The following is a 22,475-nucleotide window of genomic DNA, read 5'->3' on the forward strand; positions in this document are numbered from 1 at the left end:
CGATCATTTGTTCATTGCTAGATCAAGTCTTTGCTGCTCCCAAAGTACATTTTAGTTGGTGATTTGATAATATCAGTATTTATTTGGGGGGGGGGGGGGGGGGGGGGTTGGCTCGGTAAAGAAACAAAGTATAAAAAGATAAAAAAAAAAAAATAGATCAGCAAATGCAATTTTTCTTTTTAGACACTTAAAACGTATGCGCACAAATAAATATTGAGACAACGATTACTGAAGTTACCTTATATCGTTTTCAGGCTAGTCATGAATTATAAATTATATAATACACTGCGGCTTTCTTGTATTTTTTGTGTTTTTTTTTAACTGACGTGTAAGTAGGTACTTATTTGTAGATCTGGTAACCCAAGTTTTTATGGGCCAGTTGTTATGGAAATACTCTTAAACCAACGCAAAATAGTGTCCAATACAACAATATTAAGTCCTGCCCATAATTGCGTTCGGTTATCAGACTTGCAACCACGTGCAAGGCGGATGGGGACCTTAACTTCCCAAGGCGGGCAAAGAGGTCATTATTGGTGTGCCTTAAATATCCCTCTATTGTATCTGTTCTTCTTTTACATACTGTCGTCTTTGTTCTGCGTAGTATTGCCCGTTTTCCCCTGACATGGCGAGGATCCTTAGCTGAGAGGCAAATAGTTAAATGAACAGTCTTTTTTTTTTTTTTGGAAAGATGTTAGTTTTTATCTTCTTACCTCATCTCTCTTTCATTTACTATTGTTGTTTTTAGTTTCCAACATATCGTTTGTGAGGGTGTGAATGAACTTCATGATTGTGTGTCTGAGTGTGTCAAGTTTGTGAGAAACAGATGTGTGAAAGAAAAGAAGTTAAATGCTATCCACATAATAAACCATGGATAACAAAAGAAATGAAATCCCCTTTAAATGAGAAACAGTATATATTTATACACGGTACCAAAGATGAACTAAAAACGAAATAAAGAGAAATCAGAGAAGAAATTATTAAATGTAAGGAATGTTACAAGACAAAAAAAGAGAGAAGTTTCAAATCAGGCGACAAACAACTGGGAAAGGCAGGAAAATAATTATCAATTACAATGAAAGCAAATCTAAATTACCTGACAATATCGATTTAAATGAACTGAACAAATTTTACGCCCGTTTTGATTCTGCCAATAATGAATACGAAATTGAACCGACTAAAAAATTACCGTTAGTGTATTAATGAAGAGTGCGATGATGAATTTAGTGAGTATGAGACAAAGTATGTTTTCTTGACCTGAAAGACAAGAAGATAGCTGGACGGGACGGTATAAAATGTAAAATTTTGAAAACCTGTGCAGAGCAATTATGTTATATTTATACTTATATTTTTAATATGCCTTTTTCGTGCCCTTCCATCCCTAGTATTTGGAAAACTTCTAAAATTATTCTTGTCCCCCCAAAAAAGACAAAGTAAAATCAATGAATGCTCTGAGACCCATCGCTCTCACATCAATTGTCATGAAATGTTTTGAAAAACTTATTTTGTTAAGAATCAATAACCAACTAAGACCTCTTTTACACCCTTATTTGCGTACCAAAGTAAGCGCAGTGTAGAAGATGCTATCCTTGTTTTTACAAATAATATTTAAAATCATTTAGACATGCCTAAAAGCTACTGCAGAATTCTTTTTGTTGATTTTTCGTCCGCCTAATATACGATTCAGCCCCACCGTCATGTTCATCTACTTTTAAAATAAATCCTTAAATCATCGCCTAGGCGTTAGACTGCCTCACAAATAGAATGCAATATATACAAGTAAGAGGAGATGTCTCCAATAACATAACTATAAATATTGGTGATCCTCAGGCTGTGTAATCTTTCCCATGCTTTTTATACTTTATACGAATGACTGTAAAAGCTCAGATCTAAACATACCCCTTTTAAAATTAACAAACGCCACTACTCTTCAAGGATTAGTTACTAATAATGACGAAAGAAATTATAAGGAAGAAATATATTTTTTTCCTGGTGCAACAATAATCACCTTGAACTGAATGTAAGTGATACTAAAGAATTAATTATAGACTTTAGGAAAGATAATAACACCAAAAACCATATCACTATTAAAAATGAAAAAGTAGAGCAAGTGGCAGAATACAAATATCTAGGAGTCACCATGCAACAAATTACAGTGGTACATACTAGCCATATCAATAGTAAAATTAATTTTAAAATGTACTTTTTACGGAAAGTGTCCCAACTTAACATTGACAAAACACTCTGTACGTTATTTTATAGACGTGTAATAGAGAGTGTTTTGTTTTTTTGTATTACTGCCTGGGGTGGAAATTGTCTTAGCTCAGTAAAAGCTAACGGTGACAGGACTATTAAAAGAGCTAACAAACTTACCACAGGACCCATGTCTTTTAATGATTTACATACATACAGAATGCTGCTTAAGAAAAATTGGAAATATTTTAGACAATCCAACTCATCCTCTAAATCATCACATCACCAAATCGAACAGACGTGACCGATTGTTATCAATACGAGCAAAAAGTGAAAGATACCTTGATCCTTTTTACCTTACAGTTGCAGAATTTTGAATAAGGAAAATAATTTTTTAAAATTTGGTCTATGTATGTTTTAACTTTGAATCTTCTTCTTTAAAATTACTCCATACCTACACTTAAAAAAAATCAAATTATAAAATCGCTTACTACATCTATACAATTACCTATTTAATCTACATGTGCCATATACTTTTTCTCATTCAATTTACAATATTATTATACTGTATCTAATTCTCAGCTTTTTACTAAATTTATTCTCTTATATTATGTTGACATCAACATACACTTTACTAGATCTTTACAGTTATATAATCGGTACGTCCCTTGAAATTTATACTATGTAACTATTCTTACAGCTTATAATATTATTACACTATACCTATTACCAAGCTTTACTTTACCACATTTATTTACTTATATTATATTTATCATTGCCGGCATTTTATACGTCTGTACAAAAAGTTCCTTTTTGGATGAATAAAGTACATTATTATTACATTATTATTATTATTACTTTGTAAACATTTGATCCCTTAATAACAAAATCCTTTGTTCGTGTCTGGATATGACTTTTGGTTGTAACAAAACAAGCACATTGATAAATTACTCATAGAATCTTCTGCTCCAAATTGGAGCCATCCGTTTTGTCTTACCTTTTCTTTGGCACTTTTAAAGTCACTCAGATCTACAAATTTCCCCTTATCACCTCTCTTTTTACAGGGCTGAAATGACCTATAAGTGTTGCAAGCGCCGTAAAACTTTAAAAAAAGGAAGGAACTTTTAATGGCTTGAAATTTAAGCTTAATGAAGGCACATTATTTTTGTGTGTTTATGTTTATGAATATTAAATGTGTATACAAAGCGCATTCCACGGTCTCTTCATGCCAAAGCGTTTAGAGAGTGTTGTTTATCAATCCATCATTGGTCTTATAGCCAACTACATGCTGATCAATAACTCATATATCAAGAAAAATAAAACAACCAACAGCAAAAAACAAAACAAAACAAAAACAACAAAAACATTTTTAAAAAACCAACAAGGAAAATAAAACAAAACAAACAAAAACAAAAACAAAATATTCATTACCGCCTAACTCGAGATATCAAAAAGGCGATATATTAGGGTTTCACTGTAGCACAACTTTTATATCCGATTAAATACAAAGTTTAGTTCACAATGCAATTGCCTACAGCTGGTTCTTATAGTTATTTTACTTGAAACTTCGCTTTGGTGTAGTCAATTTCATTCGTCAAAGTAATATTAAACAGTCAAAACATATTAAACCAACAATGCGGCAGTTTTGTTCATGGTGTTTATTATTCCTCGTCTTTATCGATTCTCCTTATGACAGAGTCTGTGGTTCGTCTTTCCAAAACGATAAAAACAGCAGGTCTAGATACACTGAATCAAGACCGAAAACAAATTCATTAACTGTTGAGAAATTAAAGAAAATATTGAAATCCAACTTTATATCCACGAATGGCAAATCAACAAATATACACGAACTGCTGCAGACACAGCGGAGAGAAACTGATAATAAATGGATTCACAAATTTCGAGACGTTATTGTGAAAGACAAATCAAATTCTTTTGGACACAAACTTGATCCAGACGCAAACAAAAACTTGACTCAGCTAATTCAAGGTCAAGGTTATCCAGTTGAACGCTATTTCGTCAAAACCAGTGACGGATTTTTGCTGGATGCCCATCGAATTCCAAATGGAAGAAAGAAACCGGCGACCTCAACTACTAACAGAACAGGTCCTAAACCAGTAATATTTCTGATGCACGGATTTATTTGTTCTGCCGCCGATTATGTCCTGAATTTCGCAAATCAAAGTCTAGGATTTATTCTTGCTGACAATGGTTATGACGTTTGGCTTGGCAACAGCCGTGGGAACACTTACTCACGAAGACACGTCAGTTTAAAACCTGACGACGATCGTTTCTGGAACTGGAGTTTTGACGAAATGGCCAAGTATGACACGCCTGCCTACCTAGACTTCATCCTGAACAAAACAGGCCAACCCTCGCTTTATTACGTTGGGCACTCTCAGGGAACTGTCATGGCCTTCGCCATGTTGTCGCAACAGCCCGAATACGCAAAGAAAATTCGATTGTTTGTTGGATTAGCTCCAATTATAAGTCTTGATCACATAGTATCACCAATCAAATATTTGAGTTATTTTGGAGATGACTTAATTTACGATATTCTTGGGCGCAAAGTATTTCTTCCTAGCGATGAGCTCACCAAAATACTGGTGGACTCTTTCTGCATCAACCCAGATACCGAATGGGTGTGTAATGATATTCTATTCATTCTTTGCGGACCTGATATTTCCAATTTGAACACTTCGCGTGTGGATGTTTACATGAGGCACACGCCAGCAGGCGCTTCAGTCAAAGATTTGGTACATTTTGGTCAAATGGTGAGGAATAAGCAGTTTGCTATGTATGACTACGGCTCGCCAGATGAGAATATGAAACATTACGGCCAACAAACACCACCCGTGTACGACGCTAGCAAAGTGACCGTTCCTTCTCTTTTGTTTACCGGAACTAATGATTGGTTTGCAGACCCAAAGGATGTCGCCATTCTTAACTCGACTCTTCCAAACATAAAAGGGTTGTACAATTTGGACACTTACAATCACTTAGATTTTTTGTGGGGAATGGATGCAGCCGTTCGTTGTTACACAACGATGCTGCAATGGCTACAAAAGTTTTAGTTGTGGTTTTGATTGTTGGTTATTTTTGGGTACCAATTCATATAATATAAAAGTAGTCCCTCAGAGCCACCAGGCCCACGGAGCCGAAGTTTATTCCGGTTTCCACAGCGTGAAATGCACAAAAGCAATTTTTTGATATCCTTTGGATTGGACGCTAGTTTATCGCAATGCACTTTCCGCCAAATCTAACAGATCCAACTACCCACTCACTCCTGGATGGACAGTGGGATTGGAAAAGAAATCTTGACATCACCCATAATTTATCTCATCTGAAGCGAGTGCTCTGCCAACCGATATATGGTGACCCCTAATTCATAAGATATATAAAACATCTTATATACTTTGACAATAGTAAGTCGACATTTTTCCCGTGTTGAAAACAAAACTCAAAAACTTGGGCGAGCACACCATGACCTATTTTCTCTCTTTCTCTTTTTTACTCCCTCTGATGGGGTTTCTTAAAATCCAGGAGTTACTGAAGGTACCAAGTTTAACACTTTTATTTGTTCATTTGAATTCATCAAGTGGGAAAATTTGTGTTTCGAAAAATGCTCCCTTTCTTCACTTTAATCAATTGTTTCTTTTGTTTGCTAACTACTGCAGACTCATATAACATGTTACAATAATATATGTTTAAAAAGCCACTTTTTTTTCAAGTTGGTTTTTATTTTGTTTCGTTTATTTGAACAATCATTTGAATTTGTACTTGAGACCGCTTTCTTTGATTAAAAAAATCTTATTAATCAGGTAGTATGCTTATATTATGTTTGGATGATACATTTCCCCTAGTCTACGCCATGGAAGTCGGGATGAGCTCCTCATTCTCGGAAATCTTCTTGACTAGTAACACAATCTTCATATCATATTTCAAAAGTTAACTAAATTGGGTATCCATTCTTGAGTCCGACATCTCAAAACTTAAATATTATGTAATCGAAATATAAAGTTGGCTGTACCATGGTAGGCACCAGCACCCACGGGGCCACACAAGATAACAACGTGCACCTGGCCGAGGAAGTCAACCCCCCCCCCCCCCACCTCCCTGATCGAATTCCGCCAAAAATAAATTTGCTCTCTAATTTCCTCTTCAATTCCTTGTCTCAATACAGAGATGTTTTGGACAAGACAATATAAATCATTGATAAAACCAACAATAAAAACAAACCATTTCAATTCTGTAGTCATGAATGAAACAAAGCCAGAGAGCAGATAGTAGAAATTAAAAAAAAAAAAGAAGAAAAAAAAAAAAGAATTGTCATTAAATTGAGTCGACAATAACTTACTGATTTTTTTGTTGCTTTGTAAAAGTCACAACTTATACGTTGTCTGTCTTATGCTAAATCTTCACCTCCTCATCTTTTAACAAAATAACGTCTTTTTCACCCGACAAAACAGACGAATTATGGGCTCTGGGGTCAAATACCATTTATTTTTTTAAATGCACAAATAATATTACATAACTTTTTATGAGCCAGGACTTCTGTCAGTGACGCGTTAAACGGACATAACATTTATTTACTTGTCAGCCCATGGATAGGAAGGCTAGCTAGATCTGAGATAGACTCAACTACTTTATAACTGCTCGGAAAACATTTGAGTTGAATTATATAGCAGGTCAGATAATCAAATATTATCTTGGTCTCTGCAAGATCTAAATTAGCTTCTCTACCAATTAAAAAATGGAGAAAAAAAAATAAAGTGAGTATATATGACTCATATAATCATATAAAAGCACACAATGAGTTACAGTTATTCAGTTTTTTTTTCTCTAATTCTCACGGCTTTTAGTTTTACCAAATCAAATTGAGCTTTTATATAGCGCAATATCCACTAAACGTGCTCAAAGCGCTTTACAAGGGGTCCCTGGTCAACAGCAACATTTAACATGTAGGACGAGACATGACGCCTGTAAGGCGATATTACATTTTTTTCGGACAGAGGCAACGCTGTTAACGACCAGGTACTCATTTTACACCCGAGTACGGTGAAAGAATGTGAGTAAAGAGCCTTCTCCAAGGGCTCAAACTATGCGCCGAGCGAGGCTCGAACCCAGGACCTTCCGATCCGAAAGCGAGTGTCATACCACTAGACCACATTATAGTCGCACGAGTAAAATATGAGTAAAGAGCACCCAAGCTAACCCAAGCTATCCAAAATGTAAATAATGTAAGCGTAAACTCAGAGGTAAAAAATAAAATGTTTGTTTTATTCGTTCTGTTTGTTTTCCGTTTTTTAAAACACCTATTTTCTTTCTTTCTTTTTTTTTTTTTGCACACCTATTCAGATTTTTATAAAGTACCATTGTCTACTTCCCTATATTTCTCTTTCATACGGATAATATGGAGGACGTTCCTCATTCTCAAACAACTTGACCAAGGTTATATTTGACATGTACTTATTTGCAGGTCTGATAAACCAAATTGTTATGGTCGCATTGTTGTAATAAAAATGCTATCAAACCAACGCAATATATTATCCATTACAATTACAACAATATTAAAACGAGTCCGGTTATTAAACCTGCAAAAATGTGCACGTCAGTTCATTAGTGACTTTTCAGTAACCCGATTAGTTGGAAAATTTGGATATGTGGCTAAAGAACCGGCATTAAAACCATTCCTGAATACAAGGTTTTAGATCAGGAGTACATCCAAATGCTGCTGGACTCTTCACATTCACGCCTGAAACTGAAACACACACCGACACACACTCAAAGTACCTGTCTGGACGCTCACTCTCGAACAAATACCAACACACGCAATTATACACACGAGCTTACAGTAGTAGTGGACTGGACATAGGCGAGAGATATCACTGGCCTCCTGCTTTCAGGGTGCCGAACTACCACTTGTGAAAGTGCGTGCAAAGATTTATTAGGAAGATGCCATAATAAAAGCGCTAGGCTACTACCTAGATAGTAACAAGAAATAAAGTGAGTAGATAGATAGTACTGAATTATCATGTGTCGAAAGTGACCAGTGGGCAGTTATTTAGTTGAGTATAATTTTAGTAAGGATGGCCTTGAAGTCGTGAGTAATGCAACAAAGGAGCATGATAGTTATACTGCACTTCTATTGTAGTTGTAGGCAAAATTTAAAAGTAGCTCTCATGTATATAAAACATACGATAAAAGGGCTGTTACAAGTAGACTCTTTTTGTTGTGAATATTTCATGATGTTTTCTGATGATATGAAAAGGATTTTAATTCAAAAGGAGAGGAAAGGTGAGTAACAATCCGAATTCAGGAAGCAAATCTTTCAGCCTAGACACCCATTTACTCTTGCATGCATCTTTAACAGTGATATGCCGGTCTAGATTGAAATTAGATTTTACTCTGGCATACTCTGAATATTGACATAATCGCATTAAGAATATAGAAAATTGATTATATTACTCATTAAACAAATAAAAACAATAAAAATCAAACAATAAAGAAATACAACAACAATCGAACAAAAACAACTACTTGAATTGTAAACAAAGTAGAAGCACACACACACACACACACACACACACAGAAAGAAAGAAAGAGAGAGAGAGAGAGAGAGAGAGAGAGAGAGAGAGAGAGAGAGAGAGAGAGAGAGAGAGAGAGAGAGAGAGAGGAGAGAGAGGGGGGGGGGGGGGGGCTAAAACAAACAAAGCATCACAATGTTTTACATTTTCTGTGTTATGAAGTTTGAGGTGTTCCACCGCTATTTTATTGATTATCCCTTTATCGACGAGGTTTGATTTTATTCCAAACTGACATCATTCCTTACCGTTTTCACTAAGTAATCATTGCAGCGATGCGATTTGGGCCTCAATGCTGCGCACTATCTCGTCGCTGTTGCCACTATCTTTGTGTAAAAAATCTAAAAAATCTTTAGAAATAATCTGGAGATATAATCAGATTTACGAACAATATATTATATAACCAATAACAAACTAGAACCCCACATACTAAGTCTCGCCATTTTAGGGTTAAAGCTACAGGTGCTGTCTATGTTCCAATACGAAAATCGTTTTAAAAAATCCACGTGTGCTTTTGGTCAACATGACAGTTTCTTTATCACGTGTGAGTGAGCATCTTGAGCTTGTACAGACGGGGAAAGGCGCTATATAAGTGTAATATATTATTGTTGTTATCATTATTATTATTATTATTGTCATCATCATCATCTATATTATTATTATTATATTATTATTATTATTATTATTATTATTATTATTATTATTATTATTATTATTATTATTATTATTAATGTTATCGTCCAATGAAATTTTCATCAACTGGTTTGATATTCTTCTTTTCATCGTCATCGCTTTGAAAAAAAAAAGAGGATCAAATAATTCCAAATCAAATTAAAATAAAAAACAAAACAACAATAACAACAACAGCAATAACAACAATAACAATAACAACAACAACAAAGCCAACAAAAACAAACAAAACCAACCCCCACTCTCCCCCCTCTCCAAAAACAACGCAAAACCAAAACAAAAAACAACAACAAACAAACAAAAAAAAAAAAACTAAAACAAAACAAAAACAAAAAAAAAAAAAAACCCAGCAAAACAACAAAACAAGGAAACAAAAGAACCATTGTATTGTATACATAATATAATCATTTTGTTTATCAAATTTTGTTAATGATCGGAGTCCATTTATTTCATTCTACAAACACATCCAAGCATATTATTCATCCATCAAACCATCCAACCATCGATCAATTGAACCGTCCATCCTTCCATCCATCCATCTATCTATCCGTGATTCTATCAACACACCCGTGTATCTATCCATCCATCCATCCTTCCAAACTCCAAACTTTACCCATCCATCCATCCATCCGTCCGTCCACTCATCTGTCCACTCCATGTTAATATCGTACGGGTCCTCCATTCGCGTTCAAGACATGTATCTCTGGACTTCACATTCCAAAGTGATACAAGCTGATGGAAGCTGTGGGCTGTATAAAGTAATGAACAAAGATGGACATAAAAGCTTCAAGAGAGAACAAAATACAAAACATGGAACCCTTCTTTAGACAACAACAAAAAGAATAAAAACATCAATACATTGATTCACATTGAACAGATGAACTTTCTGGGTTGTTTCTTGAGTGATATTGTCCTTTTCCTCCATCAATATACGCTCCAATTCAAGATTTGATGCGTGTTATAGATAGAACGAAGTTGACGTCACTCAGTTGCATGGTTTCTCTGAAATAGTTTAATGCTTGGAAACTTTCAAAACAGTTTTGAATGCACCAGCTCGTCAAAGTAATCTGTGAATGTTCCCTGTTTTGATTGGACTTTGCTGTAACTGAACATTTGCAGTGATGGGCCCTGTGGGGCCTTTTGCAAACACAAGCCATTGAAGATTGAAGATAGTCAAGTAATATTGCTTTTGAGTTGCATCCCAATCTACGCCTTATTTCCAGGTGAGAACTACATTCTCATTCGAATTGATTCGTTTCTCTGTGCTTCTGACTGTCTTGATATTTTGATTTTTTAAAGAAAAATAATAATAATAATAATAATAATAATAATAATAATAATAATAATAATAACAATATAATAATAATAATAATAATAATAATAATAATATAATAATAATAATAACAAATAATAATAATAATAATAATAATAATAATAATAATATATAAATAATAATAATAATAATAATAATAATAATAATAATAATAATAATATAATAATAATAAATTAATAATAATAATGGTAATAGCACTTGTAAAGCGTATAATCATGAATAGGTCATGCTCTATGCGCTTCACGGTTACAAGAATGGCAATCTAAATAGCACTAACACACACACACACACGCACACACACACGCATACATACAGACACACTTTCAGTTATTACTCAAAAAGAAGAAAATCATTGATATCAAGTAAATGTGGAAGATTGACCGAGACTTAAAATATGCTTTTGTAAAAAAAGTAATATTTAAACTTTAGTTTAAAAGCATCTACACTTGACGCTTTACGAATAACCCTGGGAAGATACTTGAGGACCAAGTGTTGAAAACGATCTTCCACCGTACAACAAATAACATGATTTGTTGTTTACTTGAAGTTTAGTGTGGTCAGATGAAGACCGTAGCATTCTCGATGGAGAATAGACATAATATCTGAATTCATTAAGATACCTTAGGTGCCTAACCGTTGAGGCATGTAAACCAGATAAGAGCGATCTTATATTCAACATTCAACCCTTTCTTTCACTGGCAACCAATGCAATTTAAACAGGATGGGCAGTGAATGTTTACATTTCTTATGTTTTGTAATCAATGAATGACACCAAGTAATGAGGAATTTTATACAAAACTGTGGAAATAAAGTCATCATTTATTGTCATATGACGATGGAAACGTACATCATGACAAACTAAACTCAACCAGTGCGGTTTTGCTTTCGAAACGTCCACATAGGACAATTTCGTTAAAAAAAACCCGGCTTTAAGCGCAATTTGTATCAGTCTTGAATGTTTAGAGGTTTCATTGTGCACATTAATGTCTTGGCTAAACCCAAAATGTGGGATGTTGTACGTATATCGATGGGAAGTAAATTGAGTTTTACACACATCAACGTGTACTAATCTACATTTCTGATAACCCAATTTGTTACGGGCTCATTGTTGTAATTGAAATACTCTCAACTCTCAACCAAACGCAAACTATCTTCCATTACAACAATGTTAAAACAAGGCCATAATGCGTTCGGTTATCAGACCTGCAAATATGTGCACGCCGATACCCATGTAAACTAATTTCGAATTGACCTGACGTTAAAATCATCAGAACGATCCAAAATCCGATGCGTTTCTTGTGTGGCTAAATATAGTTCAGATATTTACATAAATGCAAACTGTTACTTGTATAATATAACATGCCTTACAACGCCAGGACCAGAATTTTCCACGATCAATGACACCCATCTCGCCTCTGACCACGCTTAACATTGCTTGACTTTTGTGACAAGTCGAGCTACCGTACCGCTGAGCTAACGAGCCACACAATCTTTTGTAGATATTTTGCATAAAATCAGCATTAATAATCATATAAGTTCAAATTGCTTGTTAGCCTCTGGATTAGACGTTGGTCGATTGAAATGTATAGTATATACTCTTCGACCAAGAAGAAATATAGATGTCCATCGTTAGGACGGGAATGCTGTTCTGCATCGGCAATGTTTCAAATCCATAACTTACTAGTCAGATCTGGTGAACTCCACGATAAGGGAAATGATGTCAACAAAAGAAAGCTGTATTGTTTATCACGTTGACATACTGACATAATACTGATTCTAAGTAAGCACCAGAGAGAAGTTCCTCGGTTAACACATACTCACTGATCTCTTGCACTTCAAAAGCAACATACGTAAAAGCAGAGCGGGGAAGCAGTTTGTTCTCCTTGATATAAGTTTGATTAACTAGCATGCTAACCATTTAGAACGGCTGCATGGAAAACGATGTCACCGTGACAAAGATGTATCGTTTATCAAGCTGACATGGAAGGTCTCTAAGTAAATACTGAGGTAGAAGGAGGATGCCGCTAATGCATAACTGGTAATTAAAATTCCACCAAATCCCCACCTACCACTCCCCCTTAATGGCTTACCTGCAGCTTCAAACAGGCACATTTCCTTTCATGCATGGGCCTCCAAGTTCAGTTGGTGAGGTGTCTAATGACCGTGTGTTTCAGCAACGTGAAATTGATCATTGATCTTAGGTTGTTGACCCCTCTTCCCCCCCCCCCCCGCCATTTTATTTTGGGTTCCATTCTGGATCTAGCAAAATTTGTAAGCAAGTTATTTTTTCGGTCATCTTTAGAACTTTTCTTAAACTCCCTCTTCAATTATTTTAGTCAAGACATCTTTTACTCCTATATCAATGCTCTTCTAGATTGCTATGTCCTATACATAAAGGAATGATTAGATAATAATAATTAATTTTATGTAGTTCCAATGTTCTACCATGCTCAAAACGATTCATAATAATATATTTATTTCCCCAGCAGGCTATAAGGAACCAAATCACCATTTCATACAATTTATATTGCCTCTTTAGGACTATCACTTTTGCCATACAATTTTTATTGCCTCTGAAGGACTATCACTTTTACCATACCGTCACTGCCAACAACCAGACACTCATTCATTCATGGTAGTGGTAGATGGATGGGAGTTCTTGACCATTTTTTATTTCATACAATTTATATTGCTTCTTTAGGACTATCGCTTTTACCATACAATATATATTGCCTCTTTAGGACTATCACTTTTACCATACCGTCACTGCCAACAACCAGACACTCATTCACTCATGGTAGTAGTAGATGGATGGGAGTTCTTGACCATTTTTTCACGCGGAGAAAATCTCTTTATGTGTCTTCTTTCACCTTGTGTCGTTTGTATTATTCCACGTGTATTTTTGTCCCTTAGATGGTTCTATACGATAGGGGCGAAGTGGCCGAGTGGTTAAGTCATTGCACTGTGACCCGGAAGGTCCCGGGTTCGAGCCCCGCTTCAGGCACTTTCCGTTTTTTCTCCTTGGGCAAGATTATCAACCCCCGATTTGCGCAATTAGACAACATGGGTGATTCCTGTTGACATCAGCCATCTTGTTTGATGGATTATCTATATTCCTTCATTGAATGCCTAGGCTACGGTATCTTACGATGTCACGGCGGAAGGGCATCATTTTGTTCATTTTAGATCTGGTGGAAAGTACTTTACGATACACGTAACGAGTAATAGTCCTAGCTAGTCTGCTTTACGCTGTGGATACTATGGGTTTAGGTAAAATACTCACAACATCCGAAGCCGGATATATCGTTCCAACACACAAAACTATTTGTAACCTTGAACGTTTATAATTTGGTTGATATAATTTAGTGAGAACTAATCACCACCATCCGCTAGCCGGATATTACGTTCCAACGCACAAAACTATTTGTAACCTTGAACGTTTATAGTCTGATTGATATAATTTAGTGAGAACTAATCACCAAAATGGCTGTTTAAAAACAATACCAAAGAGCTGAGTGGTGTCAATTTCGTTCCTTCTATAAAACTGGGGTAAAAACTCCGGATCCATGGGACTCATGGCTCCGAAACGGAAATACCAATTTTTTTTTAAAAGCCCATTTTGATGTCTACAGCTGTTATTGTTGGCTGTGAGTTGATATTATGGTACTGACGTACTTATGCTTGAATGATTGTCTGGTGAAGTGGTAATAATGAATGGGTGACCGTTTGGGTGTGTGGTGTGGAATTGGATGGGAAAGACAATTTGTGTATGAGGGGATAGCTGGAATATGATATGTTTTCTGTGTGTAGTTCGCCTAACCGGCAGCCGTGTTGTTATTTCTCTCCCGAATTGTGTGATTTTTATTGATTTCTAAAACAAAAGTCTGGAATATTTTTATACAGTCGTTTTAATAAAGTTTTATTCTACATTGTGATATATATTTCTCGGAAATTCATAAGAGGATTTTTAGATAAATTAACATTTTAGTGGTATAGATCCCATTGTTTGAAGTATTGTACTAGCCATTTATTGTTTACACTTACGTTACGATTTTTAGTCACGATGTGCCATATCTATTTTTATCCTTATTACGACAACATTTATTGGAATGACACAGAATCGTCTTGGTATCACGGTAACAATAATAGCAGTAATAGCCAGCGGCTACGACCAAGTCGTGGTGGTGTGCGGAAACGAAGAAAAATAAATATTCAAATAGGTCACAGACCACCGCCCTTTCATACTAATAGAGCACTCAAAGTACATAACACACAACGGTGCCCAAGGTCTCTGATCAACATACCACTCAACGACACTCACAACAACATGCCAATAGTAAACGACACATCAACATATCAACAAAACATAATGACAACACCTGATCATTTTGATGAGATGCAGGACTTAAGTAAACATAATGAGAACGTGGCTTGTGAAAATAAGACAATAACAACAAAGGGGGGAAGAAGGATCAATATGAGGCCAAATGAAATAAAAAGAATCAATCACCAAATCAACTCAAATCATAACACGCTTAAAATAGCAAACAGGCAAACTAACAGTGACCGTAATGGTGAACCGAGAAACATGTTGAGAACTATGACCATAAACTTTCAAAGTTTAATTCCAAAACTACCGGAATTTTGGAAATTGATATCAGAAATAAAACCAGACATAATCATAGGTACGGAAACATGGCTACATACCGAAATAAAGGACAGTGAAATATTTCCACCAGAGACATATTTCAACGTGTTCAGGAAAGACCGAGAAGATAGGTATGGTGGGGTGCTGGTTGCAACAACAACGAACCTCTCAGTAATAAAGCTTGACATTCAAACAAAATCAGAATCGGTGATCGTAAATATCAAAACAGAACAAGGCCTACTCACTGTGGGCGCTATGTATAGAACACCTTCAAACTCAACTGTGGAACAAATGACTGAGATAACACGCTGTATTGATAGCCTAGACCCGAAAAATGTACTCTGGTTAAGCGGTGACCTGAACCTACCTGATATCAATTGGGAACAAGAAAAAATAATCCTTCATTTATAAACCAAGCATTTATTAACAAATTGCAAGATTTTGGCCTGAGTCAAATAAACAAAAATCCAACAAGGGGTACAAATATCCTCGACTTATTTATCACAAATCGACCAAATTTAATTGTCAAGTGTACAACCATTCCAGGCATTAGTGACCATGACATTCTCATCACGGAAAGCACTATCAAAGCAAACAAAATCACAAAAAAATCACACCCTATTACTATTTGGAAAAAGGCAAATATCGCCGAAATGCGGACAGAAACACGTCTTTTTAGTGAAAACATAATTAATCAACATCTAGAAAGCACTGAGGATGTTTGGACTGCCATCAACGACCACCTAAACAAAATGATGACCAAACATGTACCAACGAAGAAAAGCTCAAGGAAATTTCACCAACCATGGATAAACACCACCGTCAAACGATTATCTAGACGGAAACAAAAGGCATGGAGCAGAGCGAGAAAGTCCAACAGTAAGAAAGACTGATACAATTATGCCCGACTGAAAAAAGAAATACAAAAAGAGAGTAGAAAGGCCTATCATAATCATGTTAAGGAACTTGTTAGTGAAGACTCAAACAAAAAGCTCTGGAAATTTATAAAAAGTAGGAGGTGCGATTCGGTTGGTATAGCGCCCCTTGAGCATGATCGTGTATTATACTCTGATGCAAAGGAAAAAGCAGACATACTTAATAACCAATTCTGCTCTGTTTTTGCTTCAAAAGCTCATACCAAAATTACCACTCAACAACTACAAGGCGAAGAAAACGATTCCAACACTATGGCTGAAATCAATGTGACAGTAGAGGGCGTTTCCAAACTCCTCGCCACTCTAGATCCAAAGAAAGCATGTGGCCCAGACAAAATACCATCCCGTCTCTTAAAGATATTGAGTAACGAATTTGCACCTGCCCTCACACATTTGTTCAAACTCTCTCTTGAAACGGGAGACATACCAATTGTTTGGAAGCACGCTCTTGTCCAACCCATCTACAAGAAAGGTGATAGAAGCAGGGCTCAAAACTACCGTCCAATTTCATTAACCTGCATTTGCTGCAAACTGTTGGAGCATATAGTGAGATCCTCAATAACTGAATATCTCGAAACTAACAGTATTTTTTGTGATGAACAGCACGGATTTAGGAAGCACCACTCATGTCAAACTCAACTTCAATCATTAACACATGATCTGTCAGCTGCTATTGATAAAGGTGGTCAAATTGATCTAGTACTACTGGACTTTGCCAAGGCCTTCGACAAGGTCCCTCACCATCGGTTAATCCAGAAATTGTATGACGTTGGTATCAGGAACAAAACCTTACAATGGATTGCAACTTTTCTGGACAATCGCACCCAACAAGTTCTTGTCGACGGCGAGACTTCCACTATCGGGATGGTGACATCGGGCGTACCTCAGGGCTCAGTCCTTGGGCCCGTCCTATTTTTAGTGTACATAAACGATCTTCCACGAGGTATTAGGTCAAAAGTGCGCCTCTTTGCTGACGACACAGCATTATATAATCAGATAAAAACAACAGACGACTGCAAAACACTAAATGACGATCTAGCTAAATTACAAGAATGGGAAACAATAAATCAAATGGAATTTAACGTATCAAAGTGCAATGTTCTAACCATCACAAATAAGAAAGCACCTATAACATTTGAATACCAACTTCATGGTCAAAACCTGGAACATGTAAAGACAGCAAAATACCTTGGCATTGAGTTTGCTAAAAACCTCAAATGGAATGACCACATATGTCACCTGGCTTCAAAGGCAAATCAAACAAGCGCTTACATCACCCGCAATTTAAAAAGATGCCCAATCACAACTCAAACCCTTGCTTTTAAAACTATTGTTAGACCAATTTTGGAGTATGGCAGCTCAATTTGGGACCCATATACAAAGAAAAACATCGACACCTTAGAAAACATCCAAAGAAAAACAGCAAGACGCATCACAAACACATTCGATCCTTTCTCAAGTGCGTCTGAAATATCACAACGGATTGGCCTTGAACCTCTGGAAAAGAGAAGAAAGATAGATAAACTTAAATTGTTCCACAAGATCTACTACAAAAATTCGTGCCTTAAACTTCCAAACGACATCAAAGATATCGGCACAAGAAATACGAGGGGACACACAGCAAGAGTAACCATCCCAACATCAAAAACAGACGCCCACATGTATTCGTTTTTCCCTTCCACTGCCCGACTATGGAATAGCCTCCCAGCTGAAGTGGCTGAAAACGGTTGCCAACATGCCTTCACGCGATTGCTGGAGTTCACAACGTGACTTTTTAATCTATGTGGTTTTAGTATTATGTGCAGAGTTTTAGCAAGTTTAAAATGTAAAACACTACAAACTGTGGAGTGATCCTCGACAATATTGGAGGTTTCCACAAGACGAAGAAGAAGAAGAAGATATAAAGAAGAGAAAAGAGAAGAAAGATAGAGGTAGATAGATAGATAGATAGATAGATAGATAGATAGATAGATAGATAAAGAGATAGATAGATAAATAATATAGATAGATAGATAGATATATAGATAGTACGGGATAGAGAGAGATAAAGAAACGAGAGAAAGAGAGAGAGAGAGAGAGAGAGAGAGAGAGATTGAGAGAGAGTGAGAGAGAAAAGAGAGAAAAGAGAACAGGGAAAGAAACAAATTCAACTCAAATATACACATATACTCACCTTCACACACACACACACACACACACACACGCACACGCACAGAGAGAGAGAGACACACACACACAAACGCAGAGAGAGAGAGAGAGAGAGAGAGAGAGAGAGAGAGAGAGAGAGAGAGAGAGAGAGAGAGAGAGAGAGAGAGCTCGAAAATAAAAGGGCGTCCTTATCCGATACGAAAACAACACTGAACGCTGGTCCCTGGCTGAAGTATCAGTAGAAGATACATGCGAAAGCTAATCTGGTTCAAGTAACTCACCACATGACCTGATGCAAAAGGCAGAATTCAACACGTCTGCGGGTGGCGATATCGAGGGGGAAGGGAGCTGATAGGCTACCAATGAATTTACTACCTCCTAAAGGTCAATTTAACAACAATACCATTACATCTGGTTTTACTACTACCTAACAGAGTGACAAATTGGGAAACAGGCGTTGGTGAAAGATAAAAAAAAGAAAAGGCGTATATGAAACAGTGTCAGACAAAGCAGAGAAAAAAATTATAAGAAATAATCATTAACCCCCCCCCCCCCCCCACAAGAACAAAAAGCCAAAACAAAACAAAACAAACAAAACAACACTCAAATCAAAGTGCCTTGATTGGGGACCTAAGCAGACATCTTGAATATCGGTCAGACGTGCGGCTATGTGGTCTTGTGGTATGACACTCGCTTTCTGATCAGAAGGACCTGGGTTTCAGCCTCGCTCGGAGCATTGTTGAGTCCTTGGAAAAGGCTCTTGCTCTTAACTCACATTCTCTCACCGCAGTCAGGTGTAAAACGAGTACCTGACCGTTAACAACGTTGTCCCTGTCGGGAAAAAATATTGTAATATCGCCTAACAGGCATCATGTCTCGTTCTACATGTCGTTATGTAATGCTGTTGGTCAGGGACAGTTTGTAATGCGCTTTGAGCACGTTTAGTGGATATTGCGCTATATAAAAATTCAAGACGTGCTACCGCTACACCAGATAGGTTACCCGATAATTGAGATGGTTTTATTCTTATATTCTTCACAAGATTACGCGTTTCCGCTTTGTCTGGCACTGTTTCATACATATGTTATTATTCTACGTCCCAGTCAGAAATCTGAGATCAAAGTCTGATAATCGCATTCTTGTGAAGCCAAAAAATGACTCGCAAAATTGGCGAGCTGGCGTTTGAATTTCGGCACTCCTTATCTGGAACTCCCTTCCAAGATCAGACACAGTAATGATGCAATATTCTTAAAAAAAAAACATCTTAAAAAGTTTCTTTTTACTATGTAACACTGTAGAATTATATTGTTTTGTTTCACACTGCATGTTTGAGTGGCTGTATGTTTTAGTGAAAGTTGTCACGTTACTGTTAAGCGCTTTGAGCTTGTTGATACACGGGGTAAGGTGCTATATAAAAACTATATTATTATTATTATTATTATTATTATTATTATTATTATTATTAATATATTATTATTATTATATTATTATTATTATTATTATTATTATTATTATTATTATTATTATTATTATTATGATTATTATTATTATTATTATTATTATTATTATTGTTATTATTATATTTTCACTAATAAAAAGATAAAGGAAAAACCAAACAGGCACACATGTTAGGGTTTTAGAGATTTTTGTGAGTTTCTCTCCTTTCCGCTGCCAGGTGATGAATGTTCCTAGTTACTTTCAATAAAGTTCAAGCGATTGACGTCATTCAGTTCTCGCATGTCGACATCACAAGAGCCAGGGGTGATAACTTCTCACAAAATGATTCTCTCATACGTCGATGCGGATTCAATCGTAGCCATCGTTAACACATATCCTGACACAAGAACCCTTTAGGACTTACAGTTTGACGTAATTTTCAAGGTTTTTGCACCGCCTAGTGAGTTGTCGTTAGTAGAGCTCAAGGAAACAAGTGATTCCATTGGTTCAACTGTTGAATACAACTCACGATTTGTTTTCTTTTGTGACCAAAGACTTGTCTTTTGACGTCATTTTTGGTCAGTGTCAGGCTACAAGTAAACGCCGGCACTTGAAAAAAACAAAACAAACAAACAAAGCAGAATAGATAGTATGCGATTAGCTAAGAAGCTCACAACATTGCCATCCGGAAGTATAGGTAATGGACCAACACACAAACTATGTGTAACCATGAACTATTATAGTCTGGTTAATACAGTTTAGTGAGAATTACTCACAAACGTGGATGGCAAAAAAACAATAACAAAGACCAGAGTGACGGCATCCTCGTTCTATCTATAGAAAAGCTCCTATGACTTATGACCTAGGCGGGGCCCAGTTCCCCCACCCCCCCCTACCCCCTGTTATTTATTACTGTTTGCTCAACAACCAACATGCCAAACAACTTTTACTACGAATTTCTACATTTTCATGATATTATAAACATAAGCTATTGGATTGCCTTGCTCTGAGCATATTCTGCAGGCATATGTTTGTAATAGTGAATCTCTTAGGGTGTATTGCAGTTTAGAATTCCCGTGGGATATTTAATCATATCACATATAAGGATATCAAGATGATGAATGGCCTTGAAAATGCCACTGACAAAAACTTATCGAAAACAATTGTTTTCCGTTTATTTATAAAAGCATTTGAGCTATAACAATAGTACTTTATTCTTAAATATTGAAACAGGATGAATATCAATTGTAACATCAGGCTTGTTGAAGAGCATGAAAGACTGCCTTTAGAGTTTTGTATTTTTTCATGTGGCCAAACATAACCCTAAGTTGGGTCTCTCCTTCTTGGTTCCAATTCAATCTTTTCTCAGAGGATTGGAGAGCCTTATGATAAATTCTCTTTATTTTCGATGTTCTCTCTCGATCGAATATTGTCAGGAATTCTTAAAATAGACCAGACTGTATTTCATACGCTAAGAAAGTACAACGAGGAAATCTCGATGGATTGTCAAAGAATAACAGGTGGGATCGTCTTGCATGTTGTGACGCTTTTAGGTCACACCAGTGCCAGAAAAAGAAACATTCAATTCTTTAATTGTCGTGCCTGTTCTAGACGTGGTCACGCGACTTGGGTTGATGGTGTCTGAATAGATGACCTATGACCGAAATTTGCATTTTCTACTTCAACCATCCTCAATTCAAAACATCATCATTACGATTATTTTGTTTCCATGATATGCGCAGCATTCTGCTAAACCAAAAAAAAAAAAAAAAAAAAAAAAAAAAACCATTAAAAAAAGACAAAAACAAAAACAAAAAAACAAAAAACAAAAAACAAAAACCAACCCATGAATCGAGTCTCATTTTCATATCTTTTCTTTCATGATTTCAACAGCTAAGAAAAAGTCAAAGTGGGATAGGGAAAACTATCAATTCCAATAGCAATTCGAGTCTACTCTGATTTACTCAGACTAATGATGTGTGATTTAGCGTCAGGGTTTTCCTGACTTACCTGCCTTTCGTTTTCATGATCTACGTATTCCACAGCATCTGTAGCTCACCTTATATTTCACCTGCGAGGATTCTCCACTAATCGTGAGCTATATCTGTGCTGTTTTCCAAGGTCGGTAGAAATGTCACTTAATGTTGAGGTGTGTTATAATGCATTTTTGTTTGTTTGTTAATGAAAATTCTGTTCTCCCTTCATTGTTAGAAGTTTGAGGAAACTTAACATGTGGATCTTCATGTCCCTTAAACAATAGTTTGCAAAGTTTTACCATTGAGGCCATGGAATTGAGATGACTCTTCAGTTCTGCTTGGACTAATTATCTGCAAAGCAGTTTTTTTTTCAATCGTGTAACAAAAAGATTATTTGACAGAAAGGTCAACTGGGGATGTGTGTTGTGTTTAAAAGACCAGCTGGAGTGACTGATTGGAACGCTCATGGAAATGTCAATAAGTCTCACACACACACACACAAACACAAACACACACACACACACACATACACAC

General features: G+C 36.2%; 2 protein-coding genes across 2 annotated transcripts in view; both read left to right on the plus strand.

Moving 5' to 3' along the window:
* Nucleotides 1-3,710: 3,710 nt before the first annotated feature.
* Nucleotides 3,711-6,542, plus strand: LOC144970825 (gastric triacylglycerol lipase-like). Its single transcript, XM_078910888.1, has one exon. It carries the CDS (start codon nucleotides 3,825-3,827, stop codon nucleotides 5,262-5,264), a length of 1,440 nt encoding a protein of 479 aa, XP_078767014.1. The 5' UTR covers nucleotides 3,711-3,824; the 3' UTR covers nucleotides 5,265-6,542.
* Nucleotides 6,543-8,029: 1,487 nt separating this feature from the next.
* LOC144970826 (uncharacterized) overlaps nucleotides 8,030-22,475 on the plus strand; it is a 47,891-nt gene continuing 33,445 nt past the window's right edge. Inside the window, exon 1 of the mRNA XM_078910892.1 lies at nucleotides 8,030-8,487. The gene's annotated coding sequence lies outside the window, so the exon portion shown is untranslated. The remainder of the gene's footprint in view (nucleotides 8,488-22,475) is intronic.

Source organism: Berghia stephanieae, chromosome 4 (genome assembly GCF_034508935.2).
Source record: "Berghia stephanieae isolate SIO BIC M18660-M18661 chromosome 4, UCSD_Bste_1.3, whole genome shotgun sequence".
Taxonomy (NCBI): Eukaryota; Metazoa; Mollusca; class Gastropoda; order Nudibranchia; family Aeolidiidae; genus Berghia; species Berghia stephanieae.

Excerpts from the sequence above, each read along its gene's own strand:
- LOC144970825 (XM_078910888.1), top strand. The coding sequence starts at position 3,825 with ATGCGGCAGTTTTGTTCATGGTGTTTATTATTCCTCGTCTTTATCGAT.